At 40.3% G+C, this 16,519-nt stretch overlaps 7 protein-coding genes across 7 annotated transcripts; 6 read left to right on the forward strand and 1 right to left on the reverse strand.

Annotated features, from left to right (window-relative positions):
- Positions 1 to 292: 292 nt before the first annotated feature.
- BATDEDRAFT_19117 (E1 ubiquitin-activating protein UBA1) lies at positions 293 to 4,361 on the forward strand (the record flags this gene model as incomplete). Its single annotated transcript, XM_006677151.1, has 9 exons — positions 293 to 363; positions 793 to 878; positions 963 to 1,045; positions 1,115 to 1,447; positions 1,524 to 1,656; positions 1,757 to 1,854; positions 1,920 to 3,737; positions 3,813 to 4,102; positions 4,171 to 4,361. The coding sequence occupies 9 exons, from the start codon at positions 293 to 295 to the stop codon at positions 4,304 to 4,306; spliced, it is 3,048 nt and encodes a 1,015-aa protein (XP_006677214.1). The 3' UTR covers positions 4,307 to 4,361.
- A 223-nt stretch (positions 4,362 to 4,584) lies between these two features.
- On the forward strand, positions 4,585 to 5,670 carry BATDEDRAFT_87039 (uncharacterized protein; the record flags this gene model as incomplete). The annotated part of the gene is made up of 3 exons (XM_006677520.1): positions 4,585 to 5,193; positions 5,252 to 5,376; positions 5,445 to 5,670. The coding sequence occupies 3 exons, from the start codon at positions 4,585 to 4,587 to the stop codon at positions 5,668 to 5,670; spliced, it is 960 nt and encodes a 319-aa protein (XP_006677583.1).
- Positions 5,671 to 5,740: 70 nt separating this feature from the next.
- On the forward strand, positions 5,741 to 6,356 carry BATDEDRAFT_87317 (uncharacterized protein; the record flags this gene model as incomplete). Its single annotated transcript, XM_006677521.1, has 4 exons — positions 5,741 to 5,802; positions 5,881 to 5,952; positions 6,023 to 6,160; positions 6,218 to 6,356. 4 exons carry the CDS (start codon positions 5,741 to 5,743, stop codon positions 6,354 to 6,356), a joined length of 411 nt encoding a protein of 136 aa, XP_006677584.1.
- Positions 6,357 to 6,454: 98 nt separating this feature from the next.
- BATDEDRAFT_87040 (H(+)-transporting V1 sector ATPase subunit C) lies at positions 6,455 to 8,466 on the forward strand (the record flags this gene model as incomplete). The annotated part of the gene is made up of 9 exons (XM_006677522.1): positions 6,455 to 6,604; positions 6,672 to 6,825; positions 7,044 to 7,138; positions 7,237 to 7,328; positions 7,417 to 7,515; positions 7,587 to 7,655; positions 7,723 to 7,909; positions 7,982 to 8,119; positions 8,225 to 8,466. The coding sequence occupies 9 exons, from the start codon at positions 6,455 to 6,457 to the stop codon at positions 8,420 to 8,422; spliced, it is 1,182 nt and encodes a 393-aa protein (XP_006677585.1). The 3' UTR covers positions 8,423 to 8,466.
- Positions 8,467 to 8,577: 111 nt separating this feature from the next.
- BATDEDRAFT_87041 (uncharacterized protein) lies at positions 8,578 to 10,033 on the reverse strand. Its single transcript, XM_006677623.1, has 8 exons — positions 9,906 to 10,033; positions 9,560 to 9,694; positions 9,424 to 9,482; positions 9,283 to 9,352; positions 9,145 to 9,206; positions 8,941 to 9,036; positions 8,797 to 8,859; positions 8,578 to 8,703 (listed from the first exon to the last, which is right to left on the reverse strand). The coding sequence occupies exons 1-8, from the start codon at positions 9,991 to 9,993 to the stop codon at positions 8,650 to 8,652; spliced, it is 627 nt and encodes a 208-aa protein (XP_006677686.1). The 5' UTR covers positions 9,994 to 10,033; the 3' UTR covers positions 8,578 to 8,649.
- Positions 10,034 to 10,923: 890 nt separating this feature from the next.
- BATDEDRAFT_10044 (uncharacterized protein) lies at positions 10,924 to 11,752 on the forward strand (the record flags this gene model as incomplete). The annotated part of the gene is made up of 3 exons (XM_006677073.1): positions 10,924 to 11,209; positions 11,284 to 11,382; positions 11,475 to 11,752. 3 exons carry the CDS (start codon positions 10,924 to 10,926, stop codon positions 11,750 to 11,752), a joined length of 663 nt encoding a protein of 220 aa, XP_006677136.1.
- A 757-nt stretch (positions 11,753 to 12,509) lies between these two features.
- Positions 12,510 to 16,321, forward strand: BATDEDRAFT_29739 (uncharacterized protein; the record flags this gene model as incomplete). Its single annotated transcript, XM_006677311.1, has 9 exons — positions 12,510 to 12,584; positions 13,658 to 13,904; positions 14,005 to 14,093; positions 14,169 to 14,245; positions 14,345 to 14,500; positions 14,579 to 15,191; positions 15,269 to 15,640; positions 15,695 to 16,114; positions 16,196 to 16,321. 9 exons carry the CDS (start codon positions 12,510 to 12,512, stop codon positions 16,319 to 16,321), a joined length of 2,175 nt encoding a protein of 724 aa, XP_006677374.1.
- Between the last annotated feature and the right edge of the window lie 198 nt (positions 16,322 to 16,519).

Consider the following 16,519-nt stretch of genomic DNA (forward strand, 5'->3'; position numbering starts at 1 on the left):
ACAGTCACAATTTGAGTTTGGATCTGATGTATGGATAGATGGAGGGTCGAGTGAATGTATGCATCCTGGACCAATATGCGGCAGTTGTTTAAGTTTGAGTTCAATGTCATGCTGTATAGTTTGAATCTCAGTTTCAACAGAGGTTAGAGCAAGCTGTAAGTTTCCAGCAGCAACCGAGGCAGACATGAGAGCAACACCAGTCGGATGGTCGAGATTTAAACCACCCAACCACGTGACACTCCCGTGACCCACACATGGACTTGAGCGAGTCGACTGCAGTAGAACATCTGCAATGAATCCCATCGACATGGACACTACGACCACCCGACCTCAGCTGGATGAGGGTCTGTACTCTCGTCAACTGTAAGTGAATTGACATGAACACTTTTTACAAGGTCAATTTGCTTTAGATCTACAAGACATTTGCTAGAATGTGATGGTTTCTGTTGTGCATTGTATTGTGATTCTATCTGGATATTCACTGCTACGATAGTGTGTGTACAGATACAATTTTTTGGTCTTTAGTCAGCAATAAACATATTTACTTGGCAGCAAACCCATCTGTTGAATGACTATCGTAAACATACGACTTGGTTATACTATCCTTTAGAACATGCCATGTTGACTTTACAGCCCTGCAAGATATGGGTTGATTCATTCTGCTGTACTTGACTCCTCTTGCATTCATACTGGCTGTTGATTCAAACCCAATCTGCAGGATTTCGGTCTATTTCTTGTAGACTGTCTAGTCTACCACATGCTAATATATCTGGTGAATCTTGTATGTTATAGCTATGTTCTTGGTCGTGATGCCATGGAAAAAATGTCACTCTCTAATGTTCTGATTATAGGCCTCAAGGGTCTCGGTATTGAAATCGGTAAGGCTTGATTAGAAATATAATCTTATGATTTGGATTTCCTGAAAGACTCCTAATTTCATATACAAACTCATCTACAATTAGCCAAAAATGTTGTTCTTGCTGGTGTCAAGTCTGTTACGCTACACGACTCTGCTCCTGTACAGCTGAGTGATCTGTCTTCTCAGGTGCGTTGTAGTTTATTTCATGTCCAATGGTGTGCATAGATGATCGATTCTCATCAGTTTATATGCTAGTTTTTTTTACACGATTCAGATGTGGGCCAACCAAGAGATAAAGTGTCCTGTCCTCGTCTTGCAGAGCTCAATGCATATGTTCCCATCACTGTTCATCAGGGTGCTCTTGATGAAGCAGCTTTACGCCAATTTCAAGTTGTTGTGCTTACCGAGTCTTCTTTGGAAACACAGCTTGCCATCAATACCATTACTCACAAGCATGGCATCAAGTTTATTTCTGCCAACGTTTATGGTCTGTTTGCTGCCACGTTCAACGACTTTGGTGACCATTTTGTTGTTGTGGATCAGACTGGCGAAGAACCTCTTACTGGCATGATTGCATCCGTTGGAAAGGTAGCCTGTTTTGCTACTACCACTTTAAGCTTTTTCAAATGGCACATTCTTATTCAACAATTCTTATACCTCATAGGATTCTGAAGGTGTGGTTGCTTCTCTTGAAGAACAGCGTCACGGTCTAGCTGATGGTGACTATGTGACGTTTACCGAGGTTCAGGGGATGACCGAATTGAATGGTATTGAGCCTCGTCAAGTGACTACTACGGGTATGTTCAATGTGGTGCAATGTATCATGACTGAATATTGCCTTTAAAACTGATTGTACAGCATTACTACGATGACTTACTTGAATGAATCTAAATGCAGGTCCTTATACTTTCAAGATTGGAAATACTAGCACCTTTGGAACATACAAGTCGGGTGGTATTTTCAAGCAAGTCAAGATGCCAAAAACAATCTCCTTTGTATGTGATTTGCATTTCAATCATGTCGCTTAAGCTACGCAGCCCGCTGACTTTTTAAACTTTAGAAATCTCTTGCCGAATCGCTCAAAACTCCAGAATTTTTAATTTCGGACTTTGCCAAATTCGATCGTCCTGCTCAGCTGCACGTTGGATTCCAAGCATTGGATGCATTTCGCATCAAACACAAGCAACTTCCTCGTCCTCGCAGCTCTGCTGATGCCGCAGAGTTGATGGAGTTGGCTAAAGTGATCAACAAGGCAACTGCTAATCCTTGCGAATTAGATGAGAAGCTGATCCATGAATTATCGTTTCAGGCTTGTGGTGATCTTCCACCCATGTGTGCCGTCATGGGTGGTTTAATTGCTCAAGAAGTCTTGAAGGCATGCAGTGGCAAATTTACACCTATTTATCAGTTTTTGTATTTTGATTCTCTTGAATCTCTTCCTACTAACATCAGTACCCTTTCCGAAAGTGAGTTTGCTCCAAAAGGCACTCGATATGACAATCAGATTGCCGTTTATGGTGCCGAATTTCACGCCAAGATTGCCAACTCTCGACAATTTCTTGTTGGTGCGGGTGCTATTGGCTGTGAAATGCTCAAGAACTGGGCCTTGATGGGTTTAGGCACAGGTGCTGAAGGTTCTATTCATGTCACCGACATGGACACGATTGAAAAAAGCAACCTGAATCGACAATTTCTTTTCCGTCCATGGGATGTTTCCAAGCTTAAATCAACTTGTGCTGCAACTGCTGTTGAAGCCATGAATCCCCACACAAAAGGCAAAATTGTTTCTTTAGCCGATCGTGTTGGTGCAGATACTGAGCATGTCTTTAATGACGTTTTTTGGGAAAGACTGACCGGAGTCACCAATGCTCTAGATAATGTCGATGCTCGCAAATATGTGGACCGTCGCTGTGTGTTTTTCTCTAAACCACTGTTGGAGTCTGGCACTCTGGGCACAAAGGGAAACACTCAAGTAGTGATTCCTCACTTGACCGAGTCTTACTCATCGTCACAGGATCCACCTGAGAAGTCGATTCCCATTTGCACACTCAAGAATTTTCCAAATGCCATTGAGCACACTATTCAATGGGCCAGAGATATGTTTGAGGGAATGTTCCGTACTCCAGCAGACAATGTCAATCTATATCTGAGTCAGCCCAATTACATTGACAATCTGCATCGACAGGGTGGTAATCATGTTGATACTCTGCAAAGCATTCTTGCATTCTTGGTTACTGCCAGACCATTGTCTTTTGACGAGTGCATTGTTTGGGCTCGCATGAAGTTTGAGGAGCATTTCAACAACACCATTCAGCAGCTGTTGTATAATTTTCCCAAAGATTCGGTAACATCTACTGGCATGCCATTTTGGTCAGGACCCAAGCGTGCTCCGACAGCGGTTGTATTTGATCTGAACGATCCATTGCATTTTAACTTTGTGCTGGCAGCAGCGAATCTTCATGCGTTCAACTATGGATTAAAAGGAGAAACCGACATCAAGGTGTTTCAAAAAGTGCTGACGACTATCATTGTTCCCGAATTTGTTCCCAAATCTGGTGTCAAGATTGCCGTATCTGAAGCTGAAGCAGCCCAGCAATCAGCAGGGTCGGCCGATACCGACTTGGACAAAATAGTCAAGGAACTCCCAGCGGCATCTACTTTTGCTGGAGTGAGACTCAAGCCAGTTGAATTTGAAAAGGATGACGACACCAACTTCCACATTGATTTTATTACTGCTGCATCGAATCTCCGAGCAAGCAATTATGCTATTGAACATGCAGACCGAAGTAAAACCAAGTTTATTGCGGGACGAATCATTCCAGCTATTGCTACAACCACGAGTCTTGTTACTGGACTCATCTGTCTTGAACTGTACAAGGTATATATTATTTGTATATCCAGATGCTTCTACCAGTGTTGATATGTACTAATCCGATGGGTGAATGGTATCTAGGTGATTGATGGTAAACGCAAAATGGACGACTTTAAAAATGGATTTGTGAATCTTGCACTACCCTTTTTTGGATTTTCAGAGCCGATTGCAGCACCCATATTCAAGTACAATGATGTCAACTGGACTCTATGGGATCGATTTGATATCAAAGGGGATGTAACACTTCAACAACTATTTGATATTTTCAAAAACGAACATGGTTTAGAAATCACTATGTTATCGTGTGGAGCGCGAATGCTATACTCGTTCTTTATGCCGCCAAAAAAGGTTCAAGAAAGACTGGCATCAACGTAAGTTGATGAGGTGATGGAATCAAAAGTATAGAATGTATGAAATGTACTAACACTGATTAAAATAGAATTACAAAAGTGATTGAAGAAGTGACCAAAAAGCCGTTTCCAACGCATACCAAATCACTTGTGCTCGAGGCATGTGTGAATGACAAGACTGGAGAGGATGCGGATATTCCTTACATTCGAGTTGTTCTGGAATAAAACACATGGCAATATCTATGCAGAATGAATAAGTGTTGAAAAGTGTTGAGAAGCTAAAGCAAGAATCCAGTTTAGACTTGAATTCAAGCAACGATTGAACTCATGGATTCCAAATGGATGCATTCGAACGATAGTCTGTTGGCAACAGTGTTTTGTCAGAACTGTGGACAGCCATTGAAGCTAGACTCTTCTCTGCTGAAACATCACTCTACGGAAGAGGCCATGGGTGAGCATTGGGTTGAATGCATGACCCAAGTTGCTGTTGGAATGATGGACTGATGTCAAGTGTAGCTTCGTTAGATATTCATGACACTGAGTCCAGTCAACGACGAACTGGTCGGTTCTTTCTGCCTGACACTCAACACTCATGCACTCATAGTTCCAGTCGTAGTCTGTTGGCTCATACTGGTCACAATGCTACACTTCGACGATCTTCCTTTCCCTATCGATCCGCTCGTGCTGCTCCCGACTCGGACCCAGAATCCCAGCAGTCCAACACCATCACAGATTCGTTTGTGATGCTTCCTCGAGATCTATCTCAGTCTGATGCTCAACCCCAACTGGATTCATCCTCAGTTCCACCTCTACCTCATACACCCTCTCAGTCTACTCTAGACCCACCAGAAGACCACAGAGGAAACTTGAGTCATAGACTCAAAGTTGCCAACAAGCTGTTTACACTCGTGTCGGATTCAGCCCACACCGAAACAAGAGTCGATCATCCTCTGTGTCTGGACTGTGCAGATGAAGTCGTGGCTCGTCTAGAAAAAACAGTAGGAGATGCTATCCTAGAACGAGATACGTATCAAGGATTCCTAGACGGACTCTCCCACACCGATTCACACGATCCAACCCAAGAACCCATCACCCAAGAAGAATTGAATCAAGTAAGCCGTATTGGTTGTCGTATATCTGTCTACCGTGTTACTGACATGTTGCATCCAGTTGAGGTTAAGAGAAAAGAGTGCTTTGGAGGATTTGATGGATCTTGAACGAGAGAATGAGCAGATTCTAAAAGATCTTGATATGGCTCAGTTGGATTTGGATGCTGTGGATGAACTAGAAAAAAGGTGAATGCATTCTTCATCATCCTTGTTGTCGTCTTGTATTGACAGTGTGTTGGTATATCTATGAGTAGTTATTGGCAAGATATGAATAGTCTAGAACGAGAGTTGTCCAACTATCAGAACCAATTGGAAAGTATCAACCTCAAATACGATCAAGCAACAAAACGTTTAGAAGTACTAAGCAAAACCAATGTTTTGCAAGATGCGTTTCGTATATGGCATGATGGACCATTTGGCACCATCAATGGATTACGTCTAGGAAGACTGTCAAACATTCATGCAAGTACAATAATTTAAACTCGTCAAAATGGAATGTTTGAGTCAACTAACAAGCATATAGGTTGAATGGAGTGAAATCAATGCTGCCATGGGCCAGACTGTATTTTTACTCGACACATTGGCTACTAAACTCAGTTTTCTTTTTGTAAAGTAAATAACCATGAATTCATTTTAATGCCATTAAAATGACTGGATTGTAACCTTGACTATTTTAATGCATTGCTATAGTTATCGACTATTACCCATGGGCTCATTTTCAAAAATTGAGCGAATAGATGGCGAAAAGTACATATACGAACTGTAAGTTGAATCTGCAATTTGAATGATTTCAAATACCAAGCCATTCTATTGACTGAAGCTATACAATTAGATATGGATCGAGTGATATTGTTGGCATGATATTCTGGAACAGAAGGTTTGACTTTGGACTGATTGCGTTCCTCAACTGCGTGCAGCAATTGGGAGATTTTGCCGAGCAACATGATTCTAGATTTCGACTTCCATACAGGTAACATTGAATGCATGAGTTGATTAGCAGATGATTCAATACTGACACGATGATTAGAATTAACAAGGACAAGATTGGAGATGCATCGATCCGATTGCAATTCAACCAAGATGAAGCCTGGACAAAGGCACTCAAATACACGCTGATCAATGTCAAGTGGATGCTAGCATTCTGCTGTAGTCGAATAGCAACATAGCAGAATACAATTGTTTAATAAAGATCCAAACTGCAGTCAGGGTGATGTTGCAAGTGTGATGCTTTTACACCTTGAACTATTCTTACCAGCGTTTCATCATGTCGTCTGCTGTCCTACCGTCGATATGGTTTCTGTCTGCACCTGGAAAGCCATCCAAGCAAGAAGCTGTCGCTTCTCTCAAGGACGCTATTGCGTCCAAGAATGCTGACTATGCCGAGGTGTTCCCATACACTCTGCCTGACTTTAAAGTATTCAACATCAACCCTAAACTCATGGCATGCAATCACTTGTCTCAACTATTGTCTACTATTCTAGGTCGGCACTTTGGATACGTTGGTAGTGCTCTCTGATGACCTGGCTAAAACTGACCAAATGCTAGAAGCCAGTGTCGTCAAGATTGCAGATGGTCTCAAAGGCTTGCTCAACCAGGATTTAGTTCAGTGGAAGTCCAGTCTGGTTATTGGAGACAGTTGAGTTCACTTGTCTTGAATTCTAATCTGTTCAAGTCTCCGAGTGTCTCAATACTGCTGTGATGAAGAGCTGTTGGACTATTGTCCTCACTGCCATTCTACTCGTGTCTTGAACTCTTCCAATGCACTGGCAAGGGTCATCCCTTTTAACACCAGCCCTTGCATTCATATTTTACATTCTCTATCCGTTACTGATCGTTGATATGTATATGAATAGAGAAAATTGAGACTTATCTCAAGTCTTTTCAGTGGAATAGCATGAAATATCGATCTGACAAGACTCTGCGTGAGATTGCCGACACAATCATACAGGTATTTAATATTCATACATTTTAAACTGTTCAATGCTAACTCTTGGAATTTTTTCATCTGGTTTATTCCAATCTGTGTGTACATGGATGTGCTATTAGGAGGTTAGCTCAATTGATACATTGATGAAGACTAAATCTCAGGTATATTCTCAGGTCAAGGGTGTATTGCAGGGAATTCAACGTAAATCCAGGTAATCGTATTTTGGCCTTTTATTAAAACCGCCTTTGGCTCGATACATGTTCATTTTATGTTGGCATCATATTGATTTTGGATTTTAGTGGAAACCTTGCTGTACGAACACTCGGAGATGTGGTCAAAAAGGAAATGTTTGTGCTGGACTCGGAATACATGGCAACGTTGCTTGTTGCTGTTCCCAAGTATGCACAATTTGATCATGTCACAGTTGATGGATTCATATCCCTAAACACTAATGTATTTCCCATTTTAGACACTCTACCAAAGAATGGTTGAGCGATTATGAAACACTTACTCAAATGGTTGTACCTCGATCTACAGTGTAAGATTTATCAAGTTGTGCATCCACCACTGCTATCAAGAGATTGACATGTTTGGGTCATATCTAGTAAAATTGTAGAAGACGACGAGTATGTGCTGTTTTCAGTTACATTGTTTCAGCGAGTCATTGAAGAATTCTCCAACAAGGCTCGCGAACGCAAGTATATTGTTCGTGATTTCAAATGGGATCCTGAGCGACTTTCAGCTGATAAGAAACAGCTAGCTGACCTGACTGCTGCCGAGCGTGAGCAATGGGTGTGTTGTGTTCAATTGTATAACTTATCAACACCAAATTGTTGGCTGACTATTCTCAACATCATACTATAGTCAACATTGCTCAGACTTTCAAAAACCAATTTTGGAGAACTGTATTCATGCTGGATACATATCAAGGCACTCCGATTGTTTGTTGAATCTATTCTACGATATGGTCTACCACCCAATTTTCAACCCATTACTGTCATGGTAAGCTACAGATCTTTTGTTTCATATATATGTATTGTTGCCATCTGATTCTGTCGATAGCTTGCTATGGAATACAAACTCGTAATGAACCTTCATGTTTGTTAGGCTAAACCCAAACACGAGAAGCGTGTTCGTGACACTTTCAATAAACTCTATGCCAATGCAGACGGATCACAAAAGTCTGGCGACGCTGCTGCTGCTGCCGCTGCTGCAGACGCAGGTATGGATGAAAACATGCAAATGCTACTTGGCGAAAAGGATTATTGTCCTGCTGTGATCTTCCCTATCAATACCATTGGCTAAATACATGATATGAGGATTTAGCATTTATTTGGATGAAAATAAAAAGTACTCATTTCAAGCATTTCACGAGATTGGCAGTTTATTATACGGTTTGACATCTTTAGTGATTCATGTCATATTTACAGTCGTATTCCCAAACTAAAACTCTTCAACTTGAATAAAAATCCAAAAGAAATTTATTTTTTCTGGTTCATCATGATTGTTTTCCAATAAAAATAAGCAAATTGTTAATGGTTCAATTGAAGAATATTGGCTTGAATAAGCTGGTCTTGAGTTTTGCGCTAAAAACAAAACCAACAATCAGTCTACCGTGAAGATGACAAGTGGTTGAATAGGATGAATGAAACGTTTTGGGCTATAGAGGATATGCTTACTTCCGATAAACTACGACCAAGATGGGTTTTGAGCTGGGCCATTTTGAGCTCCTCTTGTTTGGCCTTGAATCGTTAATCCATTATACACTATCATTAGTATTTTACCACCAGCCATACATGGTGATTTATATCATGCTATATTACTTGGAGGGATGCATCAACAAGGGTACTTTTGAGAATATTATGATCAATAAGCTCTTGGAAAGGAGGTCGGTTTGAAATGCTTTTCCTGAGTGCATCCTATAGTTCAAATACATTTTATTACAAAATGTTAAACTCATGCCAATGCAGTAATAGTTGAAACCCTATTTTGAATTCAATAAGATTGACTTGTAGATTTGAACTCACCTCAATAATGGTTTTTTTGAGTTGCTCTTGAGTAGCAGAGATTCTCCCAGAAATTTGATCATCTACCAAAAAGTTTAAAATCAATCTACAGATTGTGCAATCTAGAAACCATCACATCAATAGGGTTAAAAACACTACTTTTGAGAATATTTTGCTCCACAAGTTCTTGAGCCTGGGGTCGTGCAGCAATAGAGTTTTTGAGTGTATCCTAAACCATTCATAATGAAATCCATTTAAACTTGTCTAAACCCTCCATATGACAATGTTTGCATTAGATACCTCAAGCAGCTGTTTTTTAAGCTGTTCTTGTGCAGCCACAAGCTTTCCCGAAACGTCAGCTACGTAATAAGCGTGAGACACTTGAAAACAGCATTTAAACAGTTCATTGGATATGCATCCTGGTGTATACTCGAACCTTTCATAATATTACGCTCAATCAAGTCGTCTTTGGTGGGGCGTGTATCCAACAAGTCTTCCAAAGCTTCAAACCGTTTCAGACCAGATCCTTTAAGGTCGAGATTAGACTCGTCAGCCACAAGCCCCTTGTTGGCTGGTTATAAATGATTGTTGTAATAACATGTAGTGTATGGATTGAGTAGTGTTAGATATCAGCAAGATACACTCAACAGTAAAGCTTCAAGCACAAATAACCAAGCAAAACCAGGGTTATCTATAGGTTTTACAACCGTAATAGACCGCTGGTTAAAAGCTTCAACTAGATTTCATATTTAGTATCTGAATCTGAGAACAATAAAGCATACCAACAGAACGTAAAATATTGTTTGAAGGACGATACCCATCGGCACCAGTAGTAGTATTGGTTCGTGAACGACGTATTGTAGTGGACATTGGAGTTGTTTGAATGTTGGTTGCTGATAGTTTACTGCCGTATTCACGTAAAATGAAACACTAGATAAAGATGTCAAAACGCATAATAAACTACCAGTTTCATGAAATGATAATTTCCACCACATTGTCTGGTCAATATTATCATTTGAACTGCTTGATAAAGTTGTATTGACAACATCAAACCAGTTGACCTCAATATATGGATTGAAATGCATGAATCTGGTGATTGTATGTATGACTACTATATAGTCTGAAATGGTCTGAAATGAGTCATTCTAATGTAAAACTATTGATTGTGTGCATCATAATAAATATTATGTTGATTAGCAAGTCGAGTGTTTATTCAAGTCAATCTGTAATACAGATGTTGCGTGAATACGATTAAATTATTGCATTTTCATGAATAATTTGTCCAATAAATTGGAAAATGTTCAAGGCAAGCCAAGAATATATCTTTTAGCTGTAGATACTGCATTGTGATGCCAACCATTTCAACTCATACTATTTGTGCATACAACTATTCAGAGTATCGTTCAATCCACTTTGTTTCGCTCACAGCAATCAGTGACATGTGCTGCATTACCTGCAAAACCTCTGCCAAGTCTGTGTCGTTTTAGCACTCTTTCTCGAACTGCATGCATATCGAAACCCTCTACTTTATTGTGGACAACTCGAGTCCGTTTTATGATACCTGATAGAGTTTCGTCTATTCGTAGTCTGTCAACGTTGGATACTCCAACCAAAGCACCCAAAGTTGAAACCACGCCGGAAGATATGAAGGTAGTTTACAACCTTTCAATGATATCCAAGTCTAATTTAGATCAACATCACTGTTTTGATTGCGATCATAAACTGGATCACTGACGACATGCTGATACATCTGTTCTATGTTGCAATCGAGTGCTAACCTTTATTAAATCAATCTAGCGAATGACCAAAAAAAGCGTGGTGTTCTTTTTGATCTCTGGTGTTGTTTTACTCGCTTACTTTTACTATGAACAGCAGCAGGCCAAGGCTGAACAGGAAGCAAAAAAGTCTGAGGGAGTCGGTAAGCCTAAAGTTGGTGGTCCATTTTCGCTTGTCGATCAAACTGGTCGTCCAGTCACAGATCTAGACTATCGTGGTAAATACATGCTCCTGTATTTTGGATATACGTTTTGTCCTGATGTGTGTCCAGAGGAGCTTGAAAAAATGGCCGAGATTGTCGATTTCCTCAGTAAGTGTTGTGCGATTTACAGATGATCTGCAATCGATTTTATCCTACTCGGTACTCATACTTGTGAATGCTAGATGGTATGGAGGGATACTCGCAGGAAACAATTGTGCCTATTTTCGTCTCATGCGATCCAAAGAGAGATTCTGTCGAGTCAATTCGTGAATACCTTCAAGGTAGGTTTAAATCTGCCATGAATTGTATGGGTTTCATGTTATCACTTGGAAACTTGCTCAATGTTATCATTACTATTTGGATTGCTTGCTAGATTTCCACCCCAAATTCATTGGTTTAACCGGCACCTACAACCAAATCCGTCGTATAGCAAAAGCGTATCGTTTGTATTTTAGTGCTCCTCCACAGGCTGTTGACGAAGATGAAACAGACTACTTGGTTGATCACTCCATTTTCTTTTACCTTGTTGGTCCAGATGGAGTGTATATTTCCCATTTTGGAAAAAACGAGACTGCCGAAGAGGTTACACTTAAAATCATTGACCATATTAAACAAGGACGGACTACGCGAGATCTGTTTTCCAAAAACTAATACTAAACTTGGTAGAGCATCGTTACAACGATTGACAGTATTTAACAATCAAGTTTGAATAAAATGATATTTGAACGGTGTTGAGTAACTATACATCAACTGCTTTATTCAATTTCGGATCTATTAACGTAGCATTAAAGTCATTTGGCACAGATATTGGGGTGATTCCGAGATGCTCCAAAACAACATCCTGATCAAGCTCAAACAAATCCTCGTACATGACATTCATCAAATAAGAGCAGTTTCCGCCATTATGTACTGCCCAAGGAACATAATGATTAAACAAATGCTCTCTTTCATGCTGAGATAGTCGGAGTGGTCCTACCAACGCACTGAGGAATGTCACAGGTAGTCCAGTTTGCATAAATTCAAACCATTTCACAGCAATCTCTGCCTCGACAGTAATGGGCATATCCAGCAATGTGTGCCAGAAATCATGTACCTGTCGGTATCGCAACATAACGTATGCCAGTTCTTGATCATCAATATATTTTACCTATACGCCATGATTTAAACTACATGAATGCACAAGTCGTTTCTATGCAGACTACCAACAAACACTTACTTGGTCTCGAGAATCTGGAGTGACGTGATGTTTATCCAGAAATTCAACATAGGATCTTCCAAATGTAGTTGGAGCTAAAGATCGTAATCTATTCAAATCCACCATTTTGCTATTGATCACTGGTCGCTCTCGCAAAATACGGCGTCCTGTCTTGTCCAACAGCATTCGATCCCGAATTCGTTTGAGAACTGTATGTCCTGTTACTTCACCCAGTGCAGCCACCATATCTATACAACAATTAGTAAGTCATTGAATCCATGTCAAGTGGTCAATCTTACCTGCTCTTGTTGGATCCCGTAGCGCAGTGAATGCAGCTCTTGTGCCAATCAGCAACTGCGACAATGGTCCTAATACAATATAAAAATAGGTTGGAATACTAGTTCCTCCATAAACTCAATTCTACTGTATGCGTACCTATCCTCTGTGCTGTCATGAAAATTCAGTTTGATAAAAGTATGGAAACTCAATCTACAGTCGTATTCACGTAAAATGAAACTTTTTTGTATTGATCTTGGAAGTGATCAACTATTCGTTGTTATTGGAAATTGATTACTTTTGTAAAAGGTGTGTTGTATTCTAGTGTCGGATACGTTCGCGCTCTGGTTCAACACATCAAAAATGTAACAATTGTTTCCATGATGGTTGCTCAGTGTCTGATTTGGATAAAGAGAAAGATGTGGAATGTATTGAAACAAAGATGTAAACACTTGTCTTGTAGTTTTGTACAAAAATGGACACAAGATTAATCGATTAAAAGAGTTTAAACAATGTTGCTCAGTGAACTTGACACCAAATATGACTGTCAATGCATTCTGACTTGAATGTTCCATTTTACGCAAATACAATTGTAAGAATTTGACTATTTCAAATATTTGGCCAAATATTTCCAGTCAACGACAAAGCAATTTAAAATCAAAGTTTGAATTTTTTTTGAACGATCAAAACCATTCAAATGGCTTGGAGGTCGCCATTGCTGCCTCGAATGGTTGCCATTTCAGGTCTGCTGAGTAAACAGCACACTAGACATATTTCTGAAACTAAATTAAAAATAGTTCCGATTTGCACCTTGTCGATTCGCTCAATGACTCGTCAATTCAATGTATCAGCAGTATCTAAAGCTACGGCTGCACCTTGCCAAAATGTTGAAGCTGTCGAAGCTCCGGTCCAACCTCATGTCGATGCCGATGACTTGGTAAGCATCTTTTTAATGGTTTGGCAGTATTTTCTAGTATTGAATGCATCATACAAAATGCTATGGGTTGATCGATCGGTCATTTGCAATGATTCAATCTTATTCAATTGCGTCAATCAGAATACAACCAGCTCTAACTAGATAACAGATTCGATTTCAACATCTACGAAATATTGGTATTTCAGCACATATTGATTCGGGTAAAACCACACTCACTGAGCGGATTCTGTTTTACACGGGACGAATCGATACTATTCATGAAGTTCGTGGAAAAGACAATGTGGGTGCCAAAATGGACTCGATGGAGCTTGAACGTGAAAAAGGCATTACCATTCAATCGGCAGCAACATACACTTCATGGAAATCTCACGCCATTAATATTATTGACACTCCAGGTAGGACTGTATTGTGCTGGTGCAATTTGGCAGCTGTTTAATCCATGTCAAATTTGGCGTGTTCAATCACTGTAATGCTGATTTTGGGATGATTGGATAGGTCACGTTGATTTCACAATAGAGGTTGAAAGAGCACTCCGTGTGCTTGATGGTGCCATTCTTGTTCTCTGCGCTGTTGGTGGTGTCCAGGTGTGTTTTTATGCAAATCATGCAAATCTCCTTTGGTATAACTTGGTATTGAATCTTTCATTATATGTTTATCAGAGTCAAACCATAACGGTTGATCGCCAAATGAAACGCTATAATATTCCCCGTATATGTTTTATCAACAAAATGGACAGGTAAAGCCATTGCTGTAATGATGTAGCCTTGTATTGATTTATTGTGCTACATCCTGACTAGTTCATGCTCTCAATATTGCTATTTTTTACCTTTTATAGAGCTGGTGCCAATCCGTATCGTGTTATTGATCAAATCCGAACTAAACTTCGTATCAATGCAGTACCAGTGCAAATGCCTATTGGTGTAGAAACCAATCTTCAAGGCGTTGTTGATCTTGTTTACATGAAAGCGTATATTAATCAAGGCGTTAAAGGGTGATTTTGATTTTTGGTTTATTGGCTCTGCTTGTGTACTATGGAATATGTGTTGACGTTTTATTTAAATCACTCTAGTGAAACGATTTCGGTTCAGGACATCCCCGCTGATCTGTTGGAAAAAGCTCAGACTATGCGCAACACGCTCATTGAAAGCATTGCCGATATTGATGAGACTATTGGAGATATATATCTGAACGAAAACGTTCCGACACCAGAGCAACTGCGCGATGCCATTCGCCGTGTTACGATTTCCCGCACTTTTGTTCCAGTATTTATGGGATCTGCATATCACAACAGAGGCGTACAGCCTCTTCTTGATGGTGTGTTGGATTATCTTCCCGCACCTCACGAGGTCGACAACCACGCTCTTGATACAAAAGAAAAAGAAAAGCAAGTTGTACTCAGCTGCCAATCTAACGTACCTCTTCTCTCACTTGCATTCAAGCTGGAAGAAGGCCGGTTTGGACAACTGACATATCTGCGTATCTACCAGGGCACCATGCGTCGTGGTGATTATATCACCAATGTTCGTACTGGCAAGCGAGTCAAGGTTGCTCGTCTTGTCCGTATGCACTCCAACGAAATGGAAGATGTAGAATCTGTTGGATCGGGTGAAATCTGTGCACTTTTTGGTGTAGATTGTGCCTCGGGTGATACGTTTAGCAACGGATCTATGCAGCTTACCATGGTAAGACTTTTAGATTTATAGTTTAGCTGTTTCGAGTGACTAATTTTATGGCATGGACTTTGCTACTCAATACCTAGACATCTATGTTTGTACCTAAACCAGTTATTTCACTTTCAATCACACCCAAAAGCAAAGAGTCTGCCAACTTTTCTAAAGCGCTTAATCGCTTTCAACGAGAAGATCCCACATTCCGTGTACATGTTGACCACGACAGCAAGCAAACCATTATTTCTGGTATGGGTGAGTTGCATCTGGAGATCTACGTTGAGCGCATGAAGCGAGAATATGGTGTCGAGTGCGCTACTGGTAAGCCACAAGTCGCATTTCGTGAAACCATTACTGCCAAGGTACACTTTGATTACCTTCACAAGAAGCAATCGGGTGGATCTGGACAATACGGTCGTGTCATTGGATACATTGAACCACTTGCTGAAGAGGATACTGGTGAAGTCGATGAAAATGGCGAACCCAAGGAACTCAAGACCCAATCATCTCCCGTCGAGTTTGAAAATCGCACTGTTGGTATGAATATTCCATACCAATACATTCCAGCCATCGAAAAAGGATTCTACGAAGCTTGTGAAAAAGGTTCACTTGTTGGTCACAATGTCACAGGTGTACGATTCGTTTTAGAAGATGGTCAGGCACATTTAGTCGATTCGAGTGAATTGGCATTCCGTCTTGCTACCATGTATGCATTCCGTGAATCCATCAAACAAGCCAAAGCTATTGTTCTTGAGCCTATTATGGAAGTTTCATTGGTTGCACCTGCCGAATTCCAAGGGCCTTGTATTGCATTGCTTAATCGACGCAAAGGTACCATTCACAACTCTGAAGTTCGCGAAGAATATCTGGAAGTCACTGCTGATGTGCCTCTTAATGACATGTTTGGATTTTCCACTGATTTGCGATCCATCACTCAGGTATGAATGATGTGTTGATGATATTTCAGATGTTGATGACATTAGTGGTTTCTAAGATGTGTGGTATTGCATTTTAACTAGGGCAAAGGCGAATTTTCCATGACATACAAGGATCATCAGCCAGTCATGCCGTTTGTTCAAGAACAACTGGTCAAGGAGTATCAGATTGCCACTGGCCATGCTCCACCTGCCTCGAATAAAAAATAAATACATTTTTGTCAACCTTGAAGTTGAATATACAGCCATGATTCACAAACGGAACACGAAAAAAGGCGTCTATATAATAAACCATCAATCTTATGGAATGATGTGTCGATTTACTAGACATCATTGTGTTCATTGAACCTTTTTAGTTGATTTGGGGTTTCCCCTGATGATTGACATGAAAACAACAGCTGCATTCCT

This window comes from Batrachochytrium dendrobatidis, assembly GCF_000203795.2.
Source record: "Batrachochytrium dendrobatidis JAM81 unplaced genomic scaffold BATDEscaffold_3, whole genome shotgun sequence".
Lineage (NCBI taxonomy): Eukaryota > Fungi > Chytridiomycota > Chytridiomycetes > Rhizophydiales > Batrachochytrium > Batrachochytrium dendrobatidis.

What these genes read in the sequence shown, in the direction of transcription:
- BATDEDRAFT_87041 (XM_006677623.1), bottom strand. Translation starts at nt 9,993, where the DNA reads ATGTCCACTACAATACGTCGTTCACGAACCAATACTACTACTGGTGCC. An exon ending in TCAAAAAAACCATTATTGAG is followed by an intron (nt 9,037 to 9,144) that starts GTGAGTTCAAAT and finishes TTTGAACTATAG; the next exon opens with GATGCACTCAGGAAAAGCAT. An exon ending in TTGTTGATGCATCCCTCCAA is followed by an intron (nt 8,860 to 8,940) that starts GTAATATAGCAT and finishes TAACGATTCAAG; the next exon opens with GCCAAACAAGAGGAGCTCAA.